This window comes from Clarias gariepinus, chromosome 27 (genome assembly GCF_024256425.1).
Source record: "Clarias gariepinus isolate MV-2021 ecotype Netherlands chromosome 27, CGAR_prim_01v2, whole genome shotgun sequence".
Lineage (NCBI taxonomy): Eukaryota > Metazoa > Chordata > Actinopteri > Siluriformes > Clariidae > Clarias > Clarias gariepinus.
This window is the reverse complement of record NC_071126.1, coordinates 20,269,489-20,293,260: the sequence shown is the minus strand read 5'-3', so window position 1 is coordinate 20,293,260 and position 23,772 is coordinate 20,269,489. Positions and strand designations below refer to the sequence as shown.

Below are 23,772 nucleotides of genomic sequence, written 5' to 3'. Positions count from 1 at the left end.
TTCACATTTAGATTTTCAGTGCTTTACAGGTATAGGACAGGAAGAGCTGTATAAACTTATCACCTCAGCTAAATCAACAACGTGCCTGTTAGACCCAATACCAACCAGATTTTTAAAAGAAGTGATGCTTACAGTTGGAGAGCCACTACTAAACATTATTAATTCTTCATTATATCTAGGTCACGTCCCTAAACCTTTGAAGCTGGCAGTTATTAAGCCGCTTCTTAAAAAATCTAATTTGGACGCGAATGAAATAACAAATTATAGACCGATTTCAAACCTTCCGTTCATATCAAAAATATTAGAAAAAGTAGTATCAGCTCAAATATGCACATTCTTGCAGGAAAACAACATCCTAGAAGAATTTCAGTCAGGTTTCAGGCCCCATCATAGTACAGAAACTGCACTAGTTAAGATTGCAAACGACTTGTTTTTAGCTTCAGACCAAGGCTGCATCTCAATACTAGTCTTACTTGATCTAAGTGCTGCATTCGACACCATAGATCATAATATTCTCATAGACCGCCTACAGAATCATATAGGTATTCAGGGGCAGGCATTAAAATGGTTTAGATCATACCTGTCTGATCGATACCATTTTGTAGATCTAAATGGAGTACCGTCTGATGTAATGCCAGTGAAATATGGGGTCCCACAAGGGTCAGTTTTAGGACCTCTCCTGTTCTCAATTTACATGCTTCCCCTGGGAAACATCATCAGAAGGCATGGGATTAGTTTCCATTGTTATGCTGATGATACCCAATTATACATCTCAACAAAACCAGATGAAATACCCAAGTTGTCTAGATTAACAGAGTGTGTCCAGGACATAAAAGATTGGATGACCAATAACTTTCTTTTACTAAATTCAGATAAGACAGAGATATTGCTCATCGGCCCAAAAACCAGCACACAACAGCTTTCACAATTCAGCCTGCGTTTAGAAGGATGTACTGTTACTACTAGCTCAACAGTAAAAGACCTGGGCGTGATATTAGACAGTAACTTGTCTTTTGAAAATCATATTTCCAATATCACAAAAACAGCCTTTTTCCATCTTAGAAATATTGCCAAACTTAGCAGTATCCTATCCGTATCTGATGCAGAAAAACTAGTTCATGCATTCATGACCTCCAGACTGGACTATTGTAATGCATTACTAGGTGGTTGTCCTGCATCCTCAATAAACAAGCTACAGTTAGTCCAAAATGCAGCCGCCAGGGTTCTCACTAGATCCAGAAAATATGATCATATAACACCTATATTATCATCCCTGCACTGGCTACCTGTTCGATTTAGAATTAATTACAAAATAGTATTACTTACATACAAGGCTTTAAATGGTTTAGCTCCCTCATACCTAACCAGTCTTTTGATACGCTATAATCCACCACGCTCCTTAAGATCACAAAACTCCGGACTTCTGTTAATTCCCAGAATTTTAAAATCTACAAAAGGGGGCAGGGCATTTTCATATTTGGCTCCAAAGCTTTGGAATAGCCTTCCAGACACTGTTCGGGGAGCAGACACGGTTTCCCAATTCAAAAGTAGGCTCAAGACGCATCTCTTTAATCTGGCATACGCGTAACTCATCCCATAACCTCATACTCCAGTACACCTATCCTGAATGGCAACTACGCTAATTCTCTCCATCTTTTCTGTATTTTTCTACCCATCCTGAGACATCTGGAGATTGTGCAAGCTTCAGTAGACAAAGGCCAACCCTGCGAGGTTTCTAAGGCATCTTGAGAAGGACCTGCTCCAGCTAGATTCTGCTTTATGATGGCTGGAGCTACACATCCTGCTCCTGTGCTTCCAGTGATCTGACCCCATCTGCCCTCTGCACCTACTGCTGAACTGAATTTACACAACTTCTGATATATTGAACTTTCACCTGCACAACACACTTGATGTTATTTCTATCTGTTATCACCCAGATGAGGATGGGTTCCCTGTTGAGTCTGGTTCCTCTCAAGGTTTCTTCCTATTGCCATCTCAGGGAGTTTTTCCTTGCCACTGTCGCCGTCACCCTTGGCTTGCTCATCAGAGACATTTCATTCATCATTCATTCATTTCATTATTATCTAGACACATTTTTCTCACACATACACACTTCCAAATATTTTCTTTTCTTTTCTATAAAAAAAAAAAATCTTTAATTTTTTTTTTTTTTGTGAAGCTGCTTTGGGACAATGACCATTGTTAAAAGCGCTATATAAATAAAATTGAATTGAATTGAATTATCTCTGTTTATGAAGTTATCACAATCATTTAATATTTTTTCTGACCACTTTTCTTCCTTGAAGATGAAGGTTCAACACTATACTACCAAAGTTTAATAATGCGTTATAATACCAATATGTCAGGAAAAAGTATATGAATCTTTTAGAATTTCATTATTTTCTGCATTCATTTGTCAGAAAATGTCATCTGATGTTCATCTTATTCAAGAGTATTGACAAATATAATGTGCCTAAAATAATAACAAAAAAAATTATATTTTATGTCTTTATTGAGAACAATCATAAAAACCTCTAATGGTGCGACTTCTTGAGTTAATGACCTCAAAAATGGAGTCAGGTGTTACCTAGAGTCTTGTTAAGAAAATGATTGTGGAGGTGTGGACTGGAGCTACTTTGTCTGATAAAAACCACTTAAACTTTTAAAACATCCTTAATAAAAAAAAAAGTCATAAAATAAACATGTTTAACAAAGTACAAAGTAAAGAAAATAAATGAACAACAAAAAAAAACTGTACATGGTTTTCAGAAAGCAATCAATGTATTGTGTTAATGACACCAGAGTACTACAGCTGTTTCTCTATGCCAAGAATAATGGACTTCATACTTAAAATAAATAACAATATAAAGTAATAGCATAAAATGCAAAATTATTCCTAATATCAGGGCTGGCATTATTTTACAAAACAAGAAATTTCAGGGTTTTTTTTTTTTTTTTTTTTTTGCCTCTACTCTAAATCTTGTGTTCTTAGTTTTCTTGTGTTTCTGTTGCTGTTGGATGTTTACCAAAGGTGTGGTCTGAAAATGTTAGCCGTTATTTCTGTGGTTGATATCTCTTGAGCCGCCTCTCTCTTTTGACAGAAAGTAATTTGTTGTTTCGACATACGGTATCGTTTAAAGTTCAGCTCAAGCGAGAGCACACGATCTGAACCCTGACTGTGTGTAGCAGACCTACTACTCATTTACAGGTATGTATAAACCTACATTTTCATCAATGTTGGCGACATTACTTTTTAAAGTAACTAATTACATTACAATTTTTTATTGTAATTTTCTGCAATTTCTTATGACAATACTGTCATTAAAAAAGTAATCAGTTACATTACAGTGTTACTGTGTTAAGTAGTTAGAGTATTTTTCCATTGCAGAAAATGAAAACTCCTTTCGGACCATAATTTGTTAACCTACGCCGTTTCGCCCGCGTCTTTTGTTCATACTGTAGCTTTAAAATAAAACTTAGCTTGTTTTGTCTCTCTGTTTGATCCTTTTGGTGTCTCATGATGTAAATTCCAGGCAGTAATGTGCAGAAACAAAATGTGCTCCACATTTGTGGCAAAGATTCCAAATATGTTGAGAATAAGCTTGCAATTTTACCCAAATTTTGAGCTGTGTTTCTGGTTAAAATGTTAACACTTATGCATCATTACACCCCTAATAGTATTTATTTTATTGCAAGTGCCCTATTTTTATTTCTTTTCTCTGTATGTTGTAATAATAATAATAATAATATTATTATTATTAATAATAATAATAATAATAATAATAATAATAATATTAATAATAATTATTATTATTATTATTATTATTATTATTATTATTATGTTAGCAACTTTAATAAAAAAATAATAACTCAGTGAATAAAGTCTAAATGTGGTTTCAGGCTAAGCATTGGATCCCATTTGGAAATGTATACTCAGTTTAGTTTCAGGGTTGTTCTTCCGTTTTGTTTTGTTTTCCATGGTTCTATGCAGTGATGTGGTTATAATTTTATAAACTCTTTTTTTCTTCTTTAACAGTCAACATGGGCGAAAATGAAATGCTTCTGAAGAGACAAAGGGGAAAGATTGTACAAAGCATAAGAAATCCAATCCAATTGGCTGATACTCTGTTATCCAATAAACATATTAACGGTGAAATGTACGCGAAAATCAAAGTCAAGGAAACTACACAAGGGCAAACTCGTGAAATTTATGCCTTTCTCAAAGGCGAGGGGTTTGACTGCATGAACGATTGGTTGAAGGAGAACGAGTCAGATGTGTTTAAAGAACTGAGTAAGCTGCTTCAGTAGTCTTTTAAACTTTCTTCACTATTACACAACTGCTCATAAATACACATAGAATGTTTCAGTAACATGCATTTTACTTATTGTAGTGATATACATTCCACTTAGTTTAAAGGTTTTGACAGTTTTGTATTTGCTTCACACAGAAAAGAGCGAAAGCGAGACTGAACCACCACAGAGTAAGTTACTGTAATATTTTTTTTTTATTAACGGCTAGTATTTACAGGCACACTAATATATTGGTCCAATACTTACATACAAACACTATGTTGCCATAAGTATTTGCTCTCCTGCCTTTACCTGCATATGAACTTGCGTAACATCCATTCTTCAACCATAGGGTTTAGTATGATGTTAGCCCTTGGTAGCTACTGTATAACAGCTTCAACTCTTCTGAGAAGGCTTTCCACAAGGTTTGGGAGAGTGTTCATGGAAATTTTGGAGGAGACTGCAAGACAGGCATACTCATCTAACATCCTTGTCTGACCTCACAAATGTGCTTCTGGAAGAATGCTCAAAAATCCCCATAAACACACTCCTGAACCTTGTTAAGAGCCTTCACACAAGAGTTAAGACTGTTATAACTGCAAAGGGCCAACATCATATTAAACCCTATGGGTTAAAAATTAGATGGTACTCAAGTTCATATGCATAGGAAGGCAGGTGAGCCAATACTTTTGGCAAAAAATAGTGTATCTATACAAAAAAAATGATTTTGTTCACAAAATGGTTTGACTTAAGCAGTTAAACTTGATTTTCTGAACTCTTAATTTAGAATATTGAAATCGAATGTGCAGGTGATACTTCAGAGGATTCCTGACTGTTTTGTGGTAGAAATAACTAAAGATCATTTAAATGTTTTGTTAATCCAGTGCACTCCCCTGCTCATATGTTACACCCATGGTTATGGTTGGTTCCTCTAACAATAAGGCTCTAATACAGGACTGGGTGGAGGCTTGGCATGGGGGCTGTGGTTAGGGTGCTGCAACAGGAGGTACTCACACCATGGTATGCAGTAGGGCATGGCAGGAAATAGGGTCTGATTCTGGGTCTGTACGGCTTAATTCTGGATTCTTAGGTCATTAGTTAAAAGACAGGGCTTACGTAAAAGAAGACAGGGCTGTCAGGAAACATCTTTGAATTAACAGAAAGCATGTTTCGCTCAACAGAAAACATCTCTGGGCTAACATGACAAAGAAGATATAGCACCGGGCTAACATGACTAACAGGTTATAGCTCTGGGCTAACACAGATAAGGACTATGTGACAGTGTCAGGTGATTTGGGTGATAGGATGGCTTCTACTAGCCCTGGCAAGATGATATGCATGAATGTTAAATAGCAAAAGCAGAGGTTTCAAGATTACAGAATCTTCAGCAATCTATCAATCAGGAGCTGATTCTGAGTTCATATTTGAGTTCACTCTCCTCCACAATTATGGTCTGTTCATTGGATGGCCATATACTTCACTTATACTTATAAGACCTTACTGCCATTGGAGAAACACATTGAGAATGGCTCCATTTTCCTCCATCCCATCATCCTTAGAACCAGCTCGACACAACCCTCACCTGGTTTGGCTTAGTGGAAAAGTTCTTGCTTGGGCGGCAACTTGTTAGACCTCTCCTACCTTTGCCACCACCCAGAGTTCTGTAAACTCACACTCTGATTTTAATTCTGTCCTATCCTGTTCTAATGATTTAATTCACATTTTTAAAAGTCCAACTCTTACACCCCACAGACTGTATGACTGCACAATAGATCACCTCCCAGCAACTATACCTCCTCCTGTGCGACTTTAACACTTTTCTGCACCAGAAAGAATCATCAAAGAGAAATACATTAAGGAATCACTAGTTGGAGATCTGACCTGTACTTCTTCCTCAGCCGGGGTAGGATTTTTCTTTGTCAAGAAGAAGGACAAGTCTCTCTGCCCATGTATTGACTTATTTGGGCCTCAATGCCATTGCTGGTAAGAACCGCTCCCCATTAAAACTAATGTCAGGCTCAAAGGTGTTATCATCTTCTCCAAGCTGTGCCTATCATCTACTGCGTATCTGCAAAGGAGATGAGTAGACGGCCTTCAACATACAGTACTAACTTGCCACTAAGACTATTTGGTGATGGCAGTCGGGCTGAACTTAAATAACATTTCAAGAGATGTGCTGAATCACTGTGTTTGTGTACCTAGATGATAGCTTGAGTTTCCAAAGCCATAAAGGATCTTCTCATTCCACAGCAGTGTACATCAACAATCTATTTTTACATGACACTGTTTGTTCCTAAGTCCTGTCCTGTTGTTATAACTTGAAAGTTTTCTGCCATCCTGGTTTTTCACACAGGCTATCCATTGTACATCAATGATTGCACAGGCCCGGCCCTCACCAAGATTGTGCCCTCATTTTTTTCAGACCATTTCCGATCTCCAAGGTACTCACCTGGTGGCAATCTGCCTGAAACTTCCCAAGGTCTTATAAATCCAGCCTACATCGAATCAGTCTGGGCTGGTTCGCTATTGCAGCCTACTTGCCAAACAATACTTATTGCAATCCCTATTGAATCTAAACTCTTAAAAGTTTCTAAAACCCTCTGTTTGTGTTGTGTCCAAGTAAAATGCTAGGCTTCTGATTCCACCAAACACCAGCTGGAGTCAGGTATTAGCAAAAATAGAGTCCAGTCAATGACCTGAGAATGAGGTGTGTTTTAAAGCTAATTCAACTTATAAAAGGCTCAAACAGTGTCAGGATGCTATTCACACAAAGCATCAAATTAGAGATCTTAGTTTGGTAAAGATGACTTTGATACTCCATAACACTACTGAGAAAATGACCCTATACAATGCCTTTAAAGACACAAAAGCAGCCCAGTAAGACCTCAACCCAACAGGCAGTTCTGTAATAAAGAATAGACCAAATCTCTTCCTAAACATTGTGCAGGTCTAATCCAGTTACAAGAAGTGCTAGCTTGAGGTTTTTGCTGCCAAAGGTGTTTCAATCAAGTATTTAAAAAATGTTTCACATATTTTTCCATCATTACTTTGTATGTTTGCAGGGTGTGTTCAATGAATATAAAACAAATTGCGATTGATTGTGTTTTTTAGCCTAGAAATATTTTTTGTTTGTTTGTTTGTTTTTTATTTGTGACAGATCACATTCACCAATTTATGCCAAAAAAAAACTAGAAAATTGCAAATGGCTTTTTTTTTTGCCACCATAGCACATTTCAGTCAACCTTTGCCCCTAACAATAACTTCTAAATATTACTTCTGTAAAAATATTAAAGTCTGTAGTTACATCTCAGGTCTCAATACTGATGTCACAATTTTATTAAGAAATCACAGTGCACGCTACTAAATTTTGACAACAACCCATTGTGTCTCATGTTGTTTAGATGTTTCATGTAGATGTTTCATGTTTTTTTTATATATATATTTTTTATTTGCACTTTGTAAACTTACAGAAAAACGAATCAAACTTGAAAATGAGGATGAAACAGATACTACAGGATTTCCAGGTAAGTTAAAAAGCTGGATTTCTGGTTAAAAAAAAAACAATATGCTGTGGCACGTTTTTTGTTGCTGCAGCTAGCACAATTCTAAGGAAGTTTATCATTCTACAAGGATTGTTTAAGCCTCATGACTAAAATTGCCTTATATGAATCAAAGTTAGCATATGAAGCCATATAAAGTCTCTGTTATGTTAAAAATCTACATCTAAATGTACTCACATTGCGTTCTTGGGTAGAAGTTAGGAATAATGGTAATGATCTAAAACAAAGATATATTAGCAAGCTAACAGGGCAGTAATGTACAGTATGCATTGGTATGCCTGGATCTACCACAGGGTTCTTAGTAAATTAAATTGTTGTAAAACAAGGGCAAAATAAAGTATTTACAATCTAAATTGGTTGTTAAATAAATAATTATTTATATAACTATTTATTTATATAAATTATCTATTTTACACAATAAATCAAAATGACTTTATTAACATTAGCTTTGTCTGAATATGAAGCAGATCTAAAGATGGTATGCACATTCGCCAAACTGGAAAAATGGGTGTCTACACCAGAAATCAGCCAAAAGCTCATCAGTGACCTGGAGAGAAAACTTGACAAAAATGGCATGGCAGATTTGAAAAAGAGATTAAAGGACAAAGAACCAAAAGCTGTTTTAAGCTTCAGTGTTCACAATATTGATGAGATCAGGAGAAATAGGGAGCTTGAAAAATATCTCAATACAACAAAGGCCACAGCAGTTCCTAAACTGACATATGGCATGTTTTTTAAGAAACATTGTTCTGTTTCATCAGAAAATAAAAATCAAAGCTGCGGTGATTATGTAGATTTAAGCAGCCATGATTATGTGGCTGTGGACATGCAGGATACATATACTGATAAAGAACAATGTCAAAGATCAAATGTTTCAGTGCATGAAGAAACGACAATGCACCAAAATAAACAAATCACCAAAAACCAAACACCAATCGATGACAGATGTGGAATCACAAACATGAAGGAAATCACAAAAAAAGGAGCACCAATTGAAGATGGATATGGAGGCATAAACATGAATATGTACATTAATAGAAATGAGGAACTCCAAAAATCAAATTTCTGCAAAAATGGCAAAAAAGAAACACCACTAAAAGATAAAATTGGAAACATATTTATGCAAGAAATAGATGAGGAATCTAAGAAATCAAATACCCCATTAAATCAAAATGTATTGATGCACCAAAATGAGAAAAACACCTGTAAAGAAACACCATTAGAAGATGGACTTGGAAGCACAGATATAAAAGATGCAGATATTAAAGAGATTAATGATAAACCTCAAATATCAAATGCCCCTGATGTTCCACCACATAAAGGTATGTATCTGTGGCAAAATGAGTCAACCACTAAAATAGAAACACCCCTAGAAGATAACCTTGGAAGCGCAGTCATACCGGATAAGAACCCTTATGAGGCAGATGATAAACCTGAAGGATCAAGTGTCCCATGGGATGAAAATGAATTGCTCTACCAAAATAAGCAAATCAACAGTAAAGAAGCACCATTAAGCATTGGTTATATAAATGAGAAACCACAAGGAGTATGTTTTCCAAATGTCCCAAGGCATGAAGATGAATCTTTCGACAAAAATGTGAAATTGACCAAAAAAGAAACACCTCTAGAAAATACACTGGAAAGCAACATCATGCAGAACGCACATATTGAGAAGATGGATCAACCACAAAAATCTGATTTTCAAAATGTTTGGAAGCAGGAATATATATCTTCGCACAAAAATGAACAAATCATCAGAAGTGAAATACAACAACAAGACAGGGTTGAAAGTATAAACTTGCAGGATACACGCATTGATGAGACAAATGATGAATCTAAAAATTCAATTGTGGCAAAGAATGAAGATGTATTTGATCAAAATGAGCAAATCACCAGTAAAAAAACACCATTAGAAGATGGACAGAAAAACACAGATACGCAGGATGCAGATATTGAGGAGATGAATAATGAACCTCAAAGAACAGATGTGCCTCATGTTATACCAGATAGAAGTATATATATGTGCCAAAATGAGCCAATCACCAAAATAAAAACATCAGTAGAAAAAATAAACAAATCCGATATTCAACCACCATATACAACCACAGACATGGAGGAAATGCACATGGATGAGATGGATGTGCAGTCTCAAAGATCTAATATTTCCGTGCATGAAGATGTGGCAATGCACCACAATAAGTCATCCACCAAAAACAAAACACCACTAGAAGATAAACTTGGAATCAACGTCATGAAAGATACACACATTGTTGAGACACGTAATGAACCTAAAACATCAAGTGTCCCAAGGAGGGAAGATGAATTGCTATATGGAAATGATAAAATCACAAGTAAGGAAGCACTATTAAAAGATAAGCTTGAAAGCATGGATGTGCAAGATATAGATGAAAAACCACAAGGAGTATGTTTTTCGAATTTCCCAAGCCATGAAGATGTATCTTTAGACAAAAATGTGAAATTAACCAAAAAAGAAAGACCACTAGAAAATATACAGGTAAGCAGGAACATGCAGAATACACACACTGAGAAGATGGATGATGAACCACAAAAATCAAATGTTTCAAATGTTTGGAAACACGAATATATATCTGTGCAAAGAAATGAGCAAATAATAAAAAAAGAAAAACAAGAAACACAGGAGGCAAATACAAGATTGAATGTCCCAATGAGAGAATACGTAATGCTGAATGACAATGAGCAAATCACCATTAAGGAAGCAACTTTAGAAGATGGACTTGAAAGCACAGATATGCAGGATGCAGACATTGGGCAGATGAGTGACAAACCACAAAAATCAAATGTCCCTTATGTACCAACATACAGCACTTCAGAGCCAATTATCAGAACAGAAACACCAGTAGAAAACAGACCTACAAGCAAAGACATTGATGTGCAGTCCCAAAGATCTAATGTTTCAATGCATGACGATGTGGCAATGCACCGCAATGAGTCACCTGCCAAAAGCAAATCACCACTAGAAGATAAACTTGGAAGCACAGTCATGAAAGAAACACACATTGATGAGATAGATGAAAAACCTAAAACATCAAGCGTTCCAAGGAAGGAGGATGGGTTGCTGTATGAAAATGAGCAAATCACCAGTAAGGAGGCACAATTAGAAAACGAGTTTGAAAGCATGGATGTGCAAGATATAAATGAGAAACCACAAAGTGTATGTTTTCCAAATGTCCCAAGGCATGAAGATGTATCTTTGGACAAAAATGAGACATTCTCCAAAAAACATCCACCACTAGAAAGTACACTGGGAAGCAGGAACATGAAGGATGCACACATTGATGAGATAAACGATATAGAGAAGGAACCTCAAAGATCAAATGTTGCTAACATCTCAAGCCATGGAGATATATATCTGTGTCAAAATTACCAATTTACCCACAAATTTACACCAGTAGTAGATGAAAGTGGAAGTATAGACAAGAAGGAAATGCTGATTGATAAGATGGATGAGAAGCCTTTAAGATCAAATGTTCCAATGTTTACTGCATGTCTGCCCCAAACTGAGTCAATCATCAACTCCAAAATGCCACTACCGGACAGGTGTGAGAACGTGAACATGCAGCCAAGTAAACCAGCTGTTACGCTGGTAAACCCTGAGCCTCGTTCTTCAAAGCCCCTGCAGCAGAACAATCCAGGTCCAGCACTGGAGAATACACAAAGAATTGATACAGAGATCTGGGCAGAAAATAGGGACAAAGCCTTGCAAGCTCGAAACAATGATTTGAAAGCTCAGAATGATGCTATGGGAAAAAGGGGAAATTTAAAACAACAGAGGGAACAGAAGAGAAAAGAAAGGGATGGACTGATTTATAACTGGGCAAAGAGCCAATGCAATGACCATGAAAAAATAGAAAACATACTCGACAAGATTTCCATCATAAACATGGCAGAACACAATGAATATCCATGCTTCACTGCTGAAAATGTCATGGTGTATAAGTACTTAACTCCTGAAAGCAAAATTCTCTTTACCACTGATAACAGTACCTCCCCCAACACTATGACCATGGTCCACTATCAAATGTTTGTGTGCGACATTAAGAAAGCAGTAATCCTATGTCCTGAGGAAACCAACGAAGTGAAATATGATGAATCATTAGTGCCCATAACAAAGTGTAAAAACTTTATATTCCAAGCGTTCGCTCCTGCTCTTGTAGTGTACAAAACAATTCAGAAAGAAAAACATTTGTGCTCTTTATCTGAGTGTAGTCAAAAGTTTTAAAACTCCCCAAACGCTTTGTGGGATTATATTCTATTTTTCCATTCCAAGATCATTTCTGTTTTATGTAATTTCTATTTCTTGGTTATCTTACTGCTGGTATAGCCGCGGTATTTTTATGCATACCCAGAAAAAAATTATAACAAACTGTAATGTTTTACTAATAGTCAGACTCAACTGTTGAACATTTATACTTTTGTACTGGTTCTACATCCGTCTTTGGAATATATATGCAGCATAATTCATTGAAAAATTCAATGTCGGCTATAAAAGGAGGTCAATAGAATACTCATTGCACAACAGCCCACCACACACAGGGTCCAACAGCTGAAGGTCACCAACCCGGCCTCCAAATGTTTTAGATCCCAATCTGATTGAGCCCCAATGGATACCCACAAGATTCTGTGAACCACAAGACCCGTTGGTAACATCCTGTTGCCCGACACCACACCCCCAGTGACCCTGCTAACGGGTCAGAGTCGCCCTGGAGGCACAAGGGGAACCTACCCAATACTGGGCATAATGTTACAATACTCTGTAATGCTATGGCTGATTGGTATATAACAACTGTTCATTAGAATACTGTACAACTTTTCTGATAATTGGATTGTGATAATTGTAATAAAAAATATTTTTAAAAATGCTACTTGCTATGAATTTTTGTGATTTCTTTTTAACATGAAATTATATTTAGGCATTTGGCAGACACCCTTATCTAGAGTGACTTACATTTTATGCTATTATACTGTACATCTGAGCAGTTGAGGGTCTTGATCAAGGGCCCAACAGGGACAACTTGATGGTTATGGGATTTGAATCTATGACCTTCCAAACTGTAGTCCAATGCCTTAACCATTGATACTACTACAAGTACTGCAAATAATAATACTAACCAGGTACAATTTCTGGAGAGATTGTGAAGTAGAGGCACAATGACACAGAGCTTTTCACTGCTTTTTGACTCAGTAGGTTCACTAAGATGACCCACATTAATCTCATATAGTTTTTATGCTTCAAAAATAACAATAACAATAGAATGGGCCGCCCTACTAAATAAGACTTCAGTAAGGGCTTCATCTTAAACAACTCCATTACATGATACACACCATCTACATCCTCATTCACACACAAATTCATTCACTCTTTCACATCTAGGGGTAACATCTCTTAGCCCACTCACCTTCTAGCATGTGATGGGAGATGGTGGAAACCTGAAAGAAACTGACACAGACATGGAGAAGACATGGCAAACACCACACACATGGAGGAGCTGAGAGACAGAAACACCACCCACCATACTATGCTGAATTTCCTGAATCCTGAATCCTGAATCCTAATAGTGAATATAAATCATTTAGCCATTTAAAATCATTTTCATTCATGTTTAGATTAGTTCATGTGTGCCTTAACCAGAGAGAGAGAACGGTATAAAAGCCACATTAGTGGGGCTATGACTCGGAATGAGAAAGTCTTGTGGTGGTGTGAACTTTAGTCTCCATCTGACTGTTTTCATCAGCACTGACGGTAAGTGTGATTGCTGTACATTTGAATTATTCTATTGTTATTTGATGTGATGAGAGAATTACCATTTTACCCTTGGGTTCTGTTTCTATTTATTTATTTATTCATTTATTTATTTCTGGTTTAGTAGATCGTGTTTTGCGTGTCTTCTGAATGCATGATCCTTTTCTGTTTCTGTTCATATATTCTTTGAAATATAATCAGAGCTGTAGTGCCGTATGTGAAAGTAGCAGATGTGTATCTATGACAGTCACATGTGTGCACACGTACAGTTATCACAAGACGTGTAACACGTTTATTGCTGCTACCTTTTAACTGCCATCTCTTTTAATTATTGTTTGACATTAGTTAGGCACACAGATATATAATAACAATTGTTAAAAAAGTCCCTTTGAAGTGGACATATAGATTAGGTTGTGGCAACATATTTGTTTAATGAAACTCATTATTAATCTCACTCATATTTAATTATTAAATCTTGTACAGTATAGCAATGTGCAACCTTCAACCTATTATCCTTTACTTCTCGAGTTAACCTCAGTACAAATGAGGCGACACGAGGCCATCCTTTAGTCATCTGTAAGCACAGGAAAGAAAAGAGAATGCACAACTGGGTAAGGGAGAAGTCTGTTGACCTTCATAAGGGAGACACCACACGCTTGATTTGGGAGAGGAGGACTGTACTCTCTGTGAACTGTTTTCTGCGCACAGAAAATAAATGTTGAGCGCGCAGTGGAGACGCTGCACGCGCAGAATCGAGCTGTTGCGCGCGCAGTGGAGACACTGCACGCGCATAGAGTGCTTTGTCTGCTCTCAAAATGTCAAACCCCGCGCTCAGAATTGTGGCGGGAATACAAACGCCATAGATAGTATGTTTCCTAATCTGTGGTGTGTGTGTGTGTGTGTGTGTGGAGAGAGAGGCGTAAAAGGAGCATGTCTCAAAATTTAACCAACCATGTTAGTTTGTTGCTTTTTTTTCAGAAAGCATGTATCTGATTTGCTGTCGAGGTTTTGGCGCCATTTCTGTAGACGCTGTCTGGGTTTTCCAGCTGTCCGGTTTATTATTTCTGCATGTAGCTCATACTGTAGTTCAGCCCAGATTTCAGCACAAACACTAAACCCTAACTGTGTTCAGTGACTCTCACACTCATTTACAGGTGAGTGTAAACCTACATTTTCACTAATCTGACTAATATACAGGAGAAACGATGCACAACAGGCAGCTGATATTTATTTATGAGGGCATGTGGGGTGTGTTTGTGTTTTTCCATTACCTGAAAAACAGATTTAAAGCAGGAAGGTTTAAATCTGGTTCAAAAATCTCTAAAGTATTTTGGATTAAAGAGAGAGAGAGAATGAATGAATATCTCGAGTGAAAGGGGGGATTGTGTGTACAATTATTTTTAAAATAACTATCTGTAGATAGAACACAATAGTTAACAATAGTACATAGTACACATACACATACAGTATGTCTGTTATTCCAAATGATGTAATGTATTTGTTAGACGGCGTGTAGGATGAAGAACCTTAATATTTCCAACAGAAAGTGAACATAAAGATCACCAGGTGAAGATAAATTTAACTTTTATCTTAACCACATCGTTAAAAACTGACGTGTATTAGTGTAGATTAGTGAGAATCAAAAAAAAAAACCATTGTACTTCTTTTTATTTATTTTTTTATTTACACAAAGTTCAAAGTTTCTGTATGAAAATCCAAATGGGTCAAACTGGGTATCATGCTTGCCTTTAGTTTGCAGTGTGCTCTCGTTTTCTTACACAATAGCGCATGTAGATAAACACAGTGTGCACACAGCATTAAACTAAGCCTTATTTACAACCATATGATGCTTAAAACAAATGGTTTGTGATCAAATGTGCCCCTTTGGGCATTTCATAAAACTGAGTGTTAATACAAGAAAGAGAAAGTACTCTGGACTTTATGGAGTAGATAAAGTCCATTAAAGATAAGGGAAAGTAAGGAACTGTATTAGGGAGAAACATGAACACTACACTGAAAGGCAAAAAAGATAAGCTTCTTGTGTTTTTTATAAAAAGAAAAAAAATGTTTGATAAAGATAGGTGGATGGATTTTTTTTTCCTGTATTGATGTATAAATGAGAAAAGAACATGTGTTGAAAACAAGTGTAGAAAATACTTACTTAATTACTGTTAATTACTGAGTTAATTATATAACATTACATAATATTTATTGGTTGCAATTTTTTAACATGAAGACTAATAATAATAATAATAATAATAATAATAATAATAATAATTGGTAGAATAAAAGACATTAAATAAAAGTAGTGACATGATGAATAATAACAATGATAATGTAACTTGTAGGTTGAGAACAGAATGTCATTTTAACATGTTAATTTGTTCCTGACTTGCAGTGACTCAGTCACACTCTAATACTGTTGTTTTTTTCTTCAACAGACATCATGACTGATGTCAGTGAACAATTTCTGAAGACGCACAAGAGTGCAATTATACAGAAAACGAGAGATCCAATGGGTTTGGCTGATAAGCTGCATGAAACAGAAGTAATATCTAATGAACTGTATGGTAAAATTAAAGAACAAAAGTTCAGCCAAGAGCAAATGCGTGAAATTTACCTGAATATCAATAGCAAACCGCACTTTGACTGTGTGTACGAATGGTTGAAGAAGAACGAGCCCGATATGCTTGAAGAACTGGGTAAGCCTCTTCAGTTGAATTGTTCTGCTGTTTTTGTTTGTTTTTTATACCATGGGTTACTTATGTAAATATGTAGTAAATTGTAGTAATTATTTTTTTTTGACACAAGTTTGTCACAGTTATGTATTTATTTCACACAGAAAAGAGCGACAATGAAGCTGAAGCGCCACCAAGTAAGCATGATTAGTCCTAGCGAATGGGTTGTTTATTTTGGGTCAAATAAGACGTAGTGGGTCATTTACTAATTATTGTCGGGTTATTTTGACCCAACAACTGGTTTATTCTTTATTCTCTGGTTTCTCAAAAGGCAGCCTGCAAAATGTTCAAGATATTACTGTTATTGTGTCACAAAATGTAGTTTTAAGAGTTATTTAGGTGAGAATGTATGTGTGTGTAGAGCTCAAAACATCAATCGGTTATTAAACATGGCATTTATTTAAAAAAATCCCTACAACGTTTTAGAAAATTTGTGCTGCAGGTGCTCTGCGATCATGTACCGGTTAACAAACAATCCTTATAACTAACCCCTAAACTAAATATTAAAATATAACCAAAATCTTCAGTGCATACAGTGCCTAACTGAACTCCTTTAAACTAAAAAAAACAAAAAAGACATACAAGGGTACAAAATCATTTTGTTTTTTTCCCCCCAGTATTATCCTGAATCAAAAGACATATTAAGACTGTCATTAAACATTCCCCAACTGCTTCTTCTGACAACTATAAAATAATATAAAATATGCCAACAGACTTTCCACACATAGCTTTAGTAAAGATTACTAGTAATTTACCTAAAATTACATTAAAGATTACTTTTAGTAAATTTAGTTTTTTTATTTTATTTGTGTATGCTACAAACGCACTGGCACAGAATATAAAAACTCTCCACAGCCCCATATCAAAGTGCGAGGGTGGAAAAGTGAATAAACATGGAAATGAGCTGCTCCTACCACAACTACAACATTTAAAATTTAGGTAAAAATTCATATTAACATACCATAAAATACTCCCAGCTTTAAGTGGCGTGACCCTCGTTTCAGAAGTGAAGAATCCAGAAAGTTTGTCATGCCATGTCTCAATTCTCAGAACAGTCTTGACTTGACTGGAAATTTCCACTAGAGGGTATGAGGACACCGGATATAGTATAAATGCAAAGCAGAGTACAGGATGCATCACACAGCCGCGATATATTATACCATAACCGTATTATACCAAAAATTGACTTTTAGAAAAATATAAAGTGAAATAAATCCTCTATTTTAACCACCGCAGAGACTCACAGCCAGCCGTAGGTTTCAGAAGGTCTTTCCGAGGTGAGGCAGTGTTGGGCGGCTACATGAGTCCAGGTCACCTGTATTACCTGGAGCTCAAATCTCCGAAATCGTTGGGGCGGTTTTTAAATAGACGCTATCGTTAATAACCGACTGATGTTTTTGAGCTGTACACACATACATTCTCGCTTAAACAACTCTTGAAACTACACTTTGTGACACAATAACATTTTGCAAAATGCAAAAACCCAGGTGTTAATTTGTAATTGACCCACTACATTTCATTACCCAACCCAACAATGTGTTTAAAGTACCCGATATAACCCAGAATTTTGACCTTGCATGAACAACCCAACAATGTGTTTATTCAGCCTCTGAATAACAACTCTAAATACAGCCAGGGGTCAATTCATTTTAAATTTTTTTTGGCACTCATGTGATCTAGTTTAGTTATTATTTTATTTACATTTTTAATAATACAGGAAAACGATCTAGAGATTCAGAGACTCACCAAACAGAATTACCTGGTAAGTAAACAAGCTTAATTTTTTCAGTATGAAAATGAGTGTAATTATTTTAAAAGGTTTTTCCTATTATGTAAAAAATAAATGATTTTGAATGTATATCTTATTTAAAATACAAAAGTAAGCATCCTTTATAATTATAAATGTTATAAATGAAACTCTGTTAATCTCATTAGTTTTCACTTATTAAACAAAAATACTTTATTAACATCAGTTTAAATCTCAATCAAACAGATCTCAAGATGATCTCCACCTTTGCCAAACTGGAAACCTGGGTGGCTAAAAATAGTCAAAAGTTGATCAGTGATTTAGAGGGAAAACTTGGAGAAGAAGGCCTGGAGAAGTTGAAAAAAGAATTAAAGGACAAAGAATCAAAAAATAATTTAGTCCTCAATGCTTACAATATTGATGAGATCAGAAAAAATAAAGGAATTGATGAATTTCTCAATAAAATGACTAAAACAAAATTTCCGAAATTGACGTTAAGCATGTTTTTTAAGAAGAGCAGCTTTGCATCATCAAAAGAAAAGACTAAAATCTGCACTGATCATGACGAGCCCATGGACACGATTGCAGATGAATTAAACAGCAGTGGACATGGATCTCATAAAAGTGACCAGTCTGTTCTAAGTTTGACCCTAAATGAGGAACAAGCTGCAGATGAAGACGTCTTATCTGATTGCAGCAATCTGATTGAAGACAACAATGATGTGCTGGAAACACACTTTGATGAGATGGATGGGAAACCTAAACGTCTAGGCCAGTCTCCCAATGTATCTCCAAATTGCCCAAATGAGCCAATCATAAAAACCGAAACTCCACTAGGAGACACATATGGGGGCACAGTGTCTTCTTCAGATTTGCTGCTGAAAAACAGTCCAGTTTCAGCATTTGATAATATGTCAAGCAAGGGGACATGGGATGTATGGGACAAGATTACGGTTAGGATCATAGTAAAAGATCAGGACACCGCCATGCCGGCTCCAGGGGAAACACAGGATACTGTTCGGCAGACGGATGGTAGCAGTACGAGCTTCCTCACATCTCCATCTGGGGCAGTGAAAGATCAGCTTGGAGAATCTCTGGTGAGCAAAACTGAACCTGTTTTAGGAAGAAACAAAAAAGGAAGCATGAAGGAAAATAAGCTGAAGAAGAAAAATCACATAAACAAACTGCTTTGTGACTGGGCTTCGAGACAGTGTGATGGTTCTGATGAAGAGATAAAGAACATATTTGACCAGATCTCAATTATAAACATGGCAGAACACAGGGAGTATCCGTGCTTTACTGCTGAAAATGTCAGAGTGTACAAGAACCCAAAAACATGTGAAAGCCAAATCATCTTTATTGCTGATGAAAAGATGCCCAAGACCAGCGCTGACACCATGGTCCATTATCACATGTTTGTGTGTGACCTCCAGAAGGCAATCCTGTTAGGTCCTAAAGACGAGAATGAACAGGAGATTAAATATGAAGAGGGTTTCATACGTATAAACAAGTGTAAAAGGTTCATTTTTGAAGTGTTTGCTCCCACTCTTGCAGTGTTTAAAAAGATTCAGGAAGAGCTGAACTCGGTCATCCAGATTAATGCACGACCCTAACGTCCTAAGGACTAACGAAAAAACTGAGGAAAACATAAAGCAAAATAGAAGGTTGCTGCAGAGGTTCATTTATCAGCTTCAAAATCAACAATTAACAGCAAATCTGATTAAACCTGGTCAGTCATTCATACGGTCTTTATACCTTCTATCCTGTCCAGTGTTGTAGGAGTCCTGGAGTCTGTCGTAGGAGACTCTGGGCATTGCAGGGCATTTCACCTGGACTGGGTGAAGGACAGATGGTTAAAGCCTCACATCAATACCATGTGTCTTTCTCAGATTTTATGGGTGTAACAGCAAAAATGGATGATTTATTCAAACTTTAATATTTTTTATTTGTAAGAAACTTGTGGAAATTGTTATTTTTTTCCTTTCCACATAAAAATGCTTTTTGTTGTTGCTGTTGTTGCTGTTGTTGTTTTTCTTGTTTTTGTTGTTGTTTTAGATTCCTAACATTAAATCTTAATTTCAGATTAAAGGGGCTAAAAATTTATGCATTATATATTACATTATATATATATATATATATATATATATATATATATATATATATATATATATATATATTCCCTATATTCTGAACACAATAGGCCCTACAACAGCCGTATTTATGTCGGAGATACAACGATAAAAAGTTGTCACCTCCAGTGTTTCCATGTTTACTGTTTCAAAGCTAACTCGATAGGGATTGGAAATACTTTAGTCCTAGCCAGAGATAGTGCTAGTGAATACAGCTTGTGATCTACAAGATATGCAGAAAACTAAGCAAAAATGGCTGCAGATGTAACCATACTGAAAAATACAAATCAATAGAAAATTACAAAATTTACTTTACTTACTATAGTAATACTTTACTACTATTTTACTACTATTTGTGATATACTGTATATATATAAATATACCCGTACGGTGTGTGTATGTGTATATGTATATATACAGTATATATACACAGTTGTAAATTGGTCGCAGGATTAGTAGGTTGGATCTCTGGAATTTGAAAGTAATAAAAAATATTAAACAAATCAAAATATTGTGTTAAAGGTTGCATATATTTGTTATGTGTCGTATAGAATAAGGACTTTAATGCTGTCAGGTAAAATATATTTTAGACCAATGGAAGTCAAACACATGTTTAGGCATGAAGAGACAGGAAGCCCAGACACATGATAAACTTCATTGCAAAAAGAGAAACAATTTTACAGAAAAAAATAGTCCTTCTGTGAGAACGCTCATAGCTTGTAGGAAAGAAAGGCCTCATTAGATGTTTTTTAAATAAACCACAAACTGAGGCACTCAGAGAGAGGATGCAGGGTTACAAATATGTTTTTAGATATATTGTAAAAAGACAATCACTTACCTGACATGCCTTTAAGAGATGTGGCAGAGGTTATTTACAGCATTTGGCCGACACCCTTATCCAGAGCATTTTTATCTCATTATCCATCTGAGCAGTTGAGAGTTAAATTCCTTGCTTAAGGACCCAACAGTGGCAACTTGATGGTACCAGCAACCTTCCAAAACATAGTTCAATGCCTTAACCACTGAGCTACCCCTAACCCCAAGGTGGGCCTGGTAATGACCTACCTAGGATCTTTACAAAGTGAAGTTGCCAATGGGACAAAAATGCCTTGTATGGTGGCTTGAAGTGTGCTTTCAGCTTATTTCTAGTTCAATTCAATTGAATTTTATTTGTATAGCGCTTTTAACAATTTTAATTGTCCCAAAGCAGTTTTTTTTAGTTTGTATGAAATGTGAATATGCATGAATCAAAATGATAAGATTGTCCTTAATCAGCAAGCTGAGGGCACCTGATAGACTATTCATGTAATAAAAACCTTCAAATTACAATATTGTCTCTAGATGCAGAAAAGGCTTTTGATAGGGTTAATTGGAATTTTTTATTTGCAACTTTACACAAATTTGGTTTTGGAAACTCCTTCATAAACTGGTTAAAAATATTATATAATTCTCCAACAGCATGTGTCAGGACAAATGACCAAACATCCTCCAGCTTCCATCTTAAGAGGGGCACCAGGCAGGGATGCCCCCTCTCCCCTTCACTTTTTGCAATTTTTATTGAACCACTAGCAGCAGCTATTAGACAGACTATAGCGATTAAAGGCATTAAATGCAAGAATATAGAATATAAAGTTTTTTTATTACATTAATAAACTCTTTCTCAAGAATCTCAGATTATTCAATAAACTGGTTAAAATCTACTGTTCTTCCGATTAACTGCTCCTTTCAGTCCTCCTCCTCCACTCCACTACAATCTGGAAATATTAAGTATTTAGGTATTAATGTCTCACCTAGGCTCGCAGATTTAACAAAATTAAACCACATCCCACTTTCAAAGACGATAGAAGATGATCTAACCAGATGGAAGTCTCTACCCATATCACTCATGGGAAGGGTAGCTTCAATAAAAATGATGGTTTTGCCGAGAATTAATTACCTATTTGCAATGATCCCAAGCAAACCGTCAACTGACTGGTTTAGATCTCTAGACTCCTCCATCTCTAAATTCCTTTGGAAAGGTAAACCCCCGCGTATTAGCTTAAAAACACTACAAAAGACCAAGGACAAGGGAGGACTAGATCTGCCGAACTTTCACCACTATTTCTTAGCCAACAGGCTTCAACACATATCAGGGTGGTTAAAACACACCTTCTTAGATGAGCCTTGGCTAGATGTAGAACAGGCACTATGCAATAATATAGAGATTTCAGATCTACCATTCATTAGCTCAAACATCAAACGACATGTTTGCTTCAAAAGCATCAGTATCAGCTCCTCTCTGACAGCATGGTGGGAGTTTCTTAAAATGACTGAGTCTTCACTAATCCCATGCAAACGCACTCCCATATGGAACAACCCTGACATAGTACAAAACAATAATATGATAAACTTCAGGGACTGGGGTGGTAAAGGTATTAAATACTTGGAACATATATTCGAAGGGACAGATTTTATTCCTTTTGATATATTGGTCAATCAATATGGGATTAACAAGAACAGATTTTTAGAATATCAACAAGTTAAATCTATAATAAAAAAGAAATTTAATTCTGATCGTATCAAATTACAAATACCACCAAGAGTGGCAGAATTCCTTAACCTCAGGACCCCCAAATTATTATCTAAAATATACAGGACACTATCCAAAATAGATGAATCAGTATCGATTCCTATTGCAAAATGGGAGGCAGATTTATCAGTCAGCTGGGACCACAATTTCTGGTCTCAGATATGTTTAAAACCTTTTGAACTGATTAGAAATCCCAGTTTACAATTAATACAATACAAAACTCTGCATAGAGTGCACTACACAGGTCATCGGATGTTCCGGATGGGTCTTACAGCTTCTAACAACTGCTCACACTGCCAAAACAACACACCTGACAATTACATACATGCTCTATGGTTCTGTCCACCTGTTCAGAAATTCTGGTATGAGATTTGTGAAGACTTATCAAAGTGTCTTAAATGTTCCATTCTAGCCTCTCCTTCAGTTTGCTTGTTGGGTGACCTAGAGGGTGTCACTACAGAGGTCAACACAATCCACATGGCTTTCACCGCCTTATGCATTGCTAAGAAGACTGTCCTCATGAACTGGAAAAATAGAAATAATCTTAATATCAACCAATATAGAGATCGTTTGTTAAACTATATTAGTCTTGACACGGCGTCTGCTGCCACATTAGATCAATCTCTCTGGGCTCCTTTGATCGGCTTCATTACCTAGTGTGGCTGGGGGCCGCAGTTCTGTCCGGTTTTGGTCCTGGTTGCTGATGCGGCGGGGGGCATGCTGGCCTGGGGCGTCTAGGCGTTCGTCTAGGCGTATAGGGTTTCTTGCGGGGTCCGGCGCTGGGGCTGCGGTCCTGGCCTGGAGGGGGCGCGGGTGACTCCTGGGCGGTGTTTTTTTTTAAAAATTTATTTATTATAATCCCCCCCCCCCCCTACCGTCCGCACGCGGCGCTGCTGGGGAGGCCCATGTCGGCGGACGTAGGTTGCCGGCCTGGCGGCCGTACCGCTCCGAGATGGG

At 36.6% G+C, this 23,772-nt stretch overlaps 3 protein-coding genes across 4 annotated transcripts in view; all 3 read left to right on the top strand.

Annotated features, from left to right (window-relative positions):
* Positions 1-3,111: 3,111 nt before the first annotated feature.
* The window catches only part of LOC128514890 (uncharacterized), a 53,323-nt gene continuing 32,662 nt past the window's right edge, over positions 3,112-23,772 (top strand). Inside the window, exons 1-2 of the mRNA XM_053488788.1 lie at positions 3,112-3,208; positions 4,037-4,291. The gene's annotated coding sequence lies outside the window, so the exon portion shown is untranslated. The remainder of the gene's footprint in view (positions 3,209-4,036; positions 4,292-23,772) is intronic.
* LOC128514889 (uncharacterized) lies at positions 7,767-12,671 on the top strand. Its single transcript, XM_053488787.1, has 2 exons — positions 7,767-7,814; positions 8,318-12,671. Exon 2 carries the CDS (start codon positions 8,326-8,328, stop codon positions 12,109-12,111), a length of 3,786 nt encoding a protein of 1,261 aa, XP_053344762.1. The 5' UTR covers positions 7,767-7,814; positions 8,318-8,325; the 3' UTR covers positions 12,112-12,671.
* LOC128514891 (uncharacterized) lies at positions 14,670-20,050 on the top strand. 2 transcript variants are annotated; one of them, XM_053488791.1, is made up of 6 exons: positions 14,670-14,786; positions 15,138-15,198; positions 16,074-16,334; positions 16,475-16,507; positions 18,088-18,132; positions 18,364-20,050. In XM_053488791.1, the coding sequence occupies exons 3-6, from the start codon at positions 16,079-16,081 to the stop codon at positions 19,728-19,730; spliced, it is 1,701 nt and encodes a 566-aa protein (XP_053344766.1). In that variant the 5' UTR covers positions 14,670-14,786; positions 15,138-15,198; positions 16,074-16,078; the 3' UTR covers positions 19,731-20,050. The 2 variants fall into 2 exon arrangements, with proteins under 2 accessions (XP_053344766.1, XP_053344765.1); XM_053488790.1 differs by lacking the exon at positions 15,138-15,198 and having other exon boundaries at positions 14,678-14,786.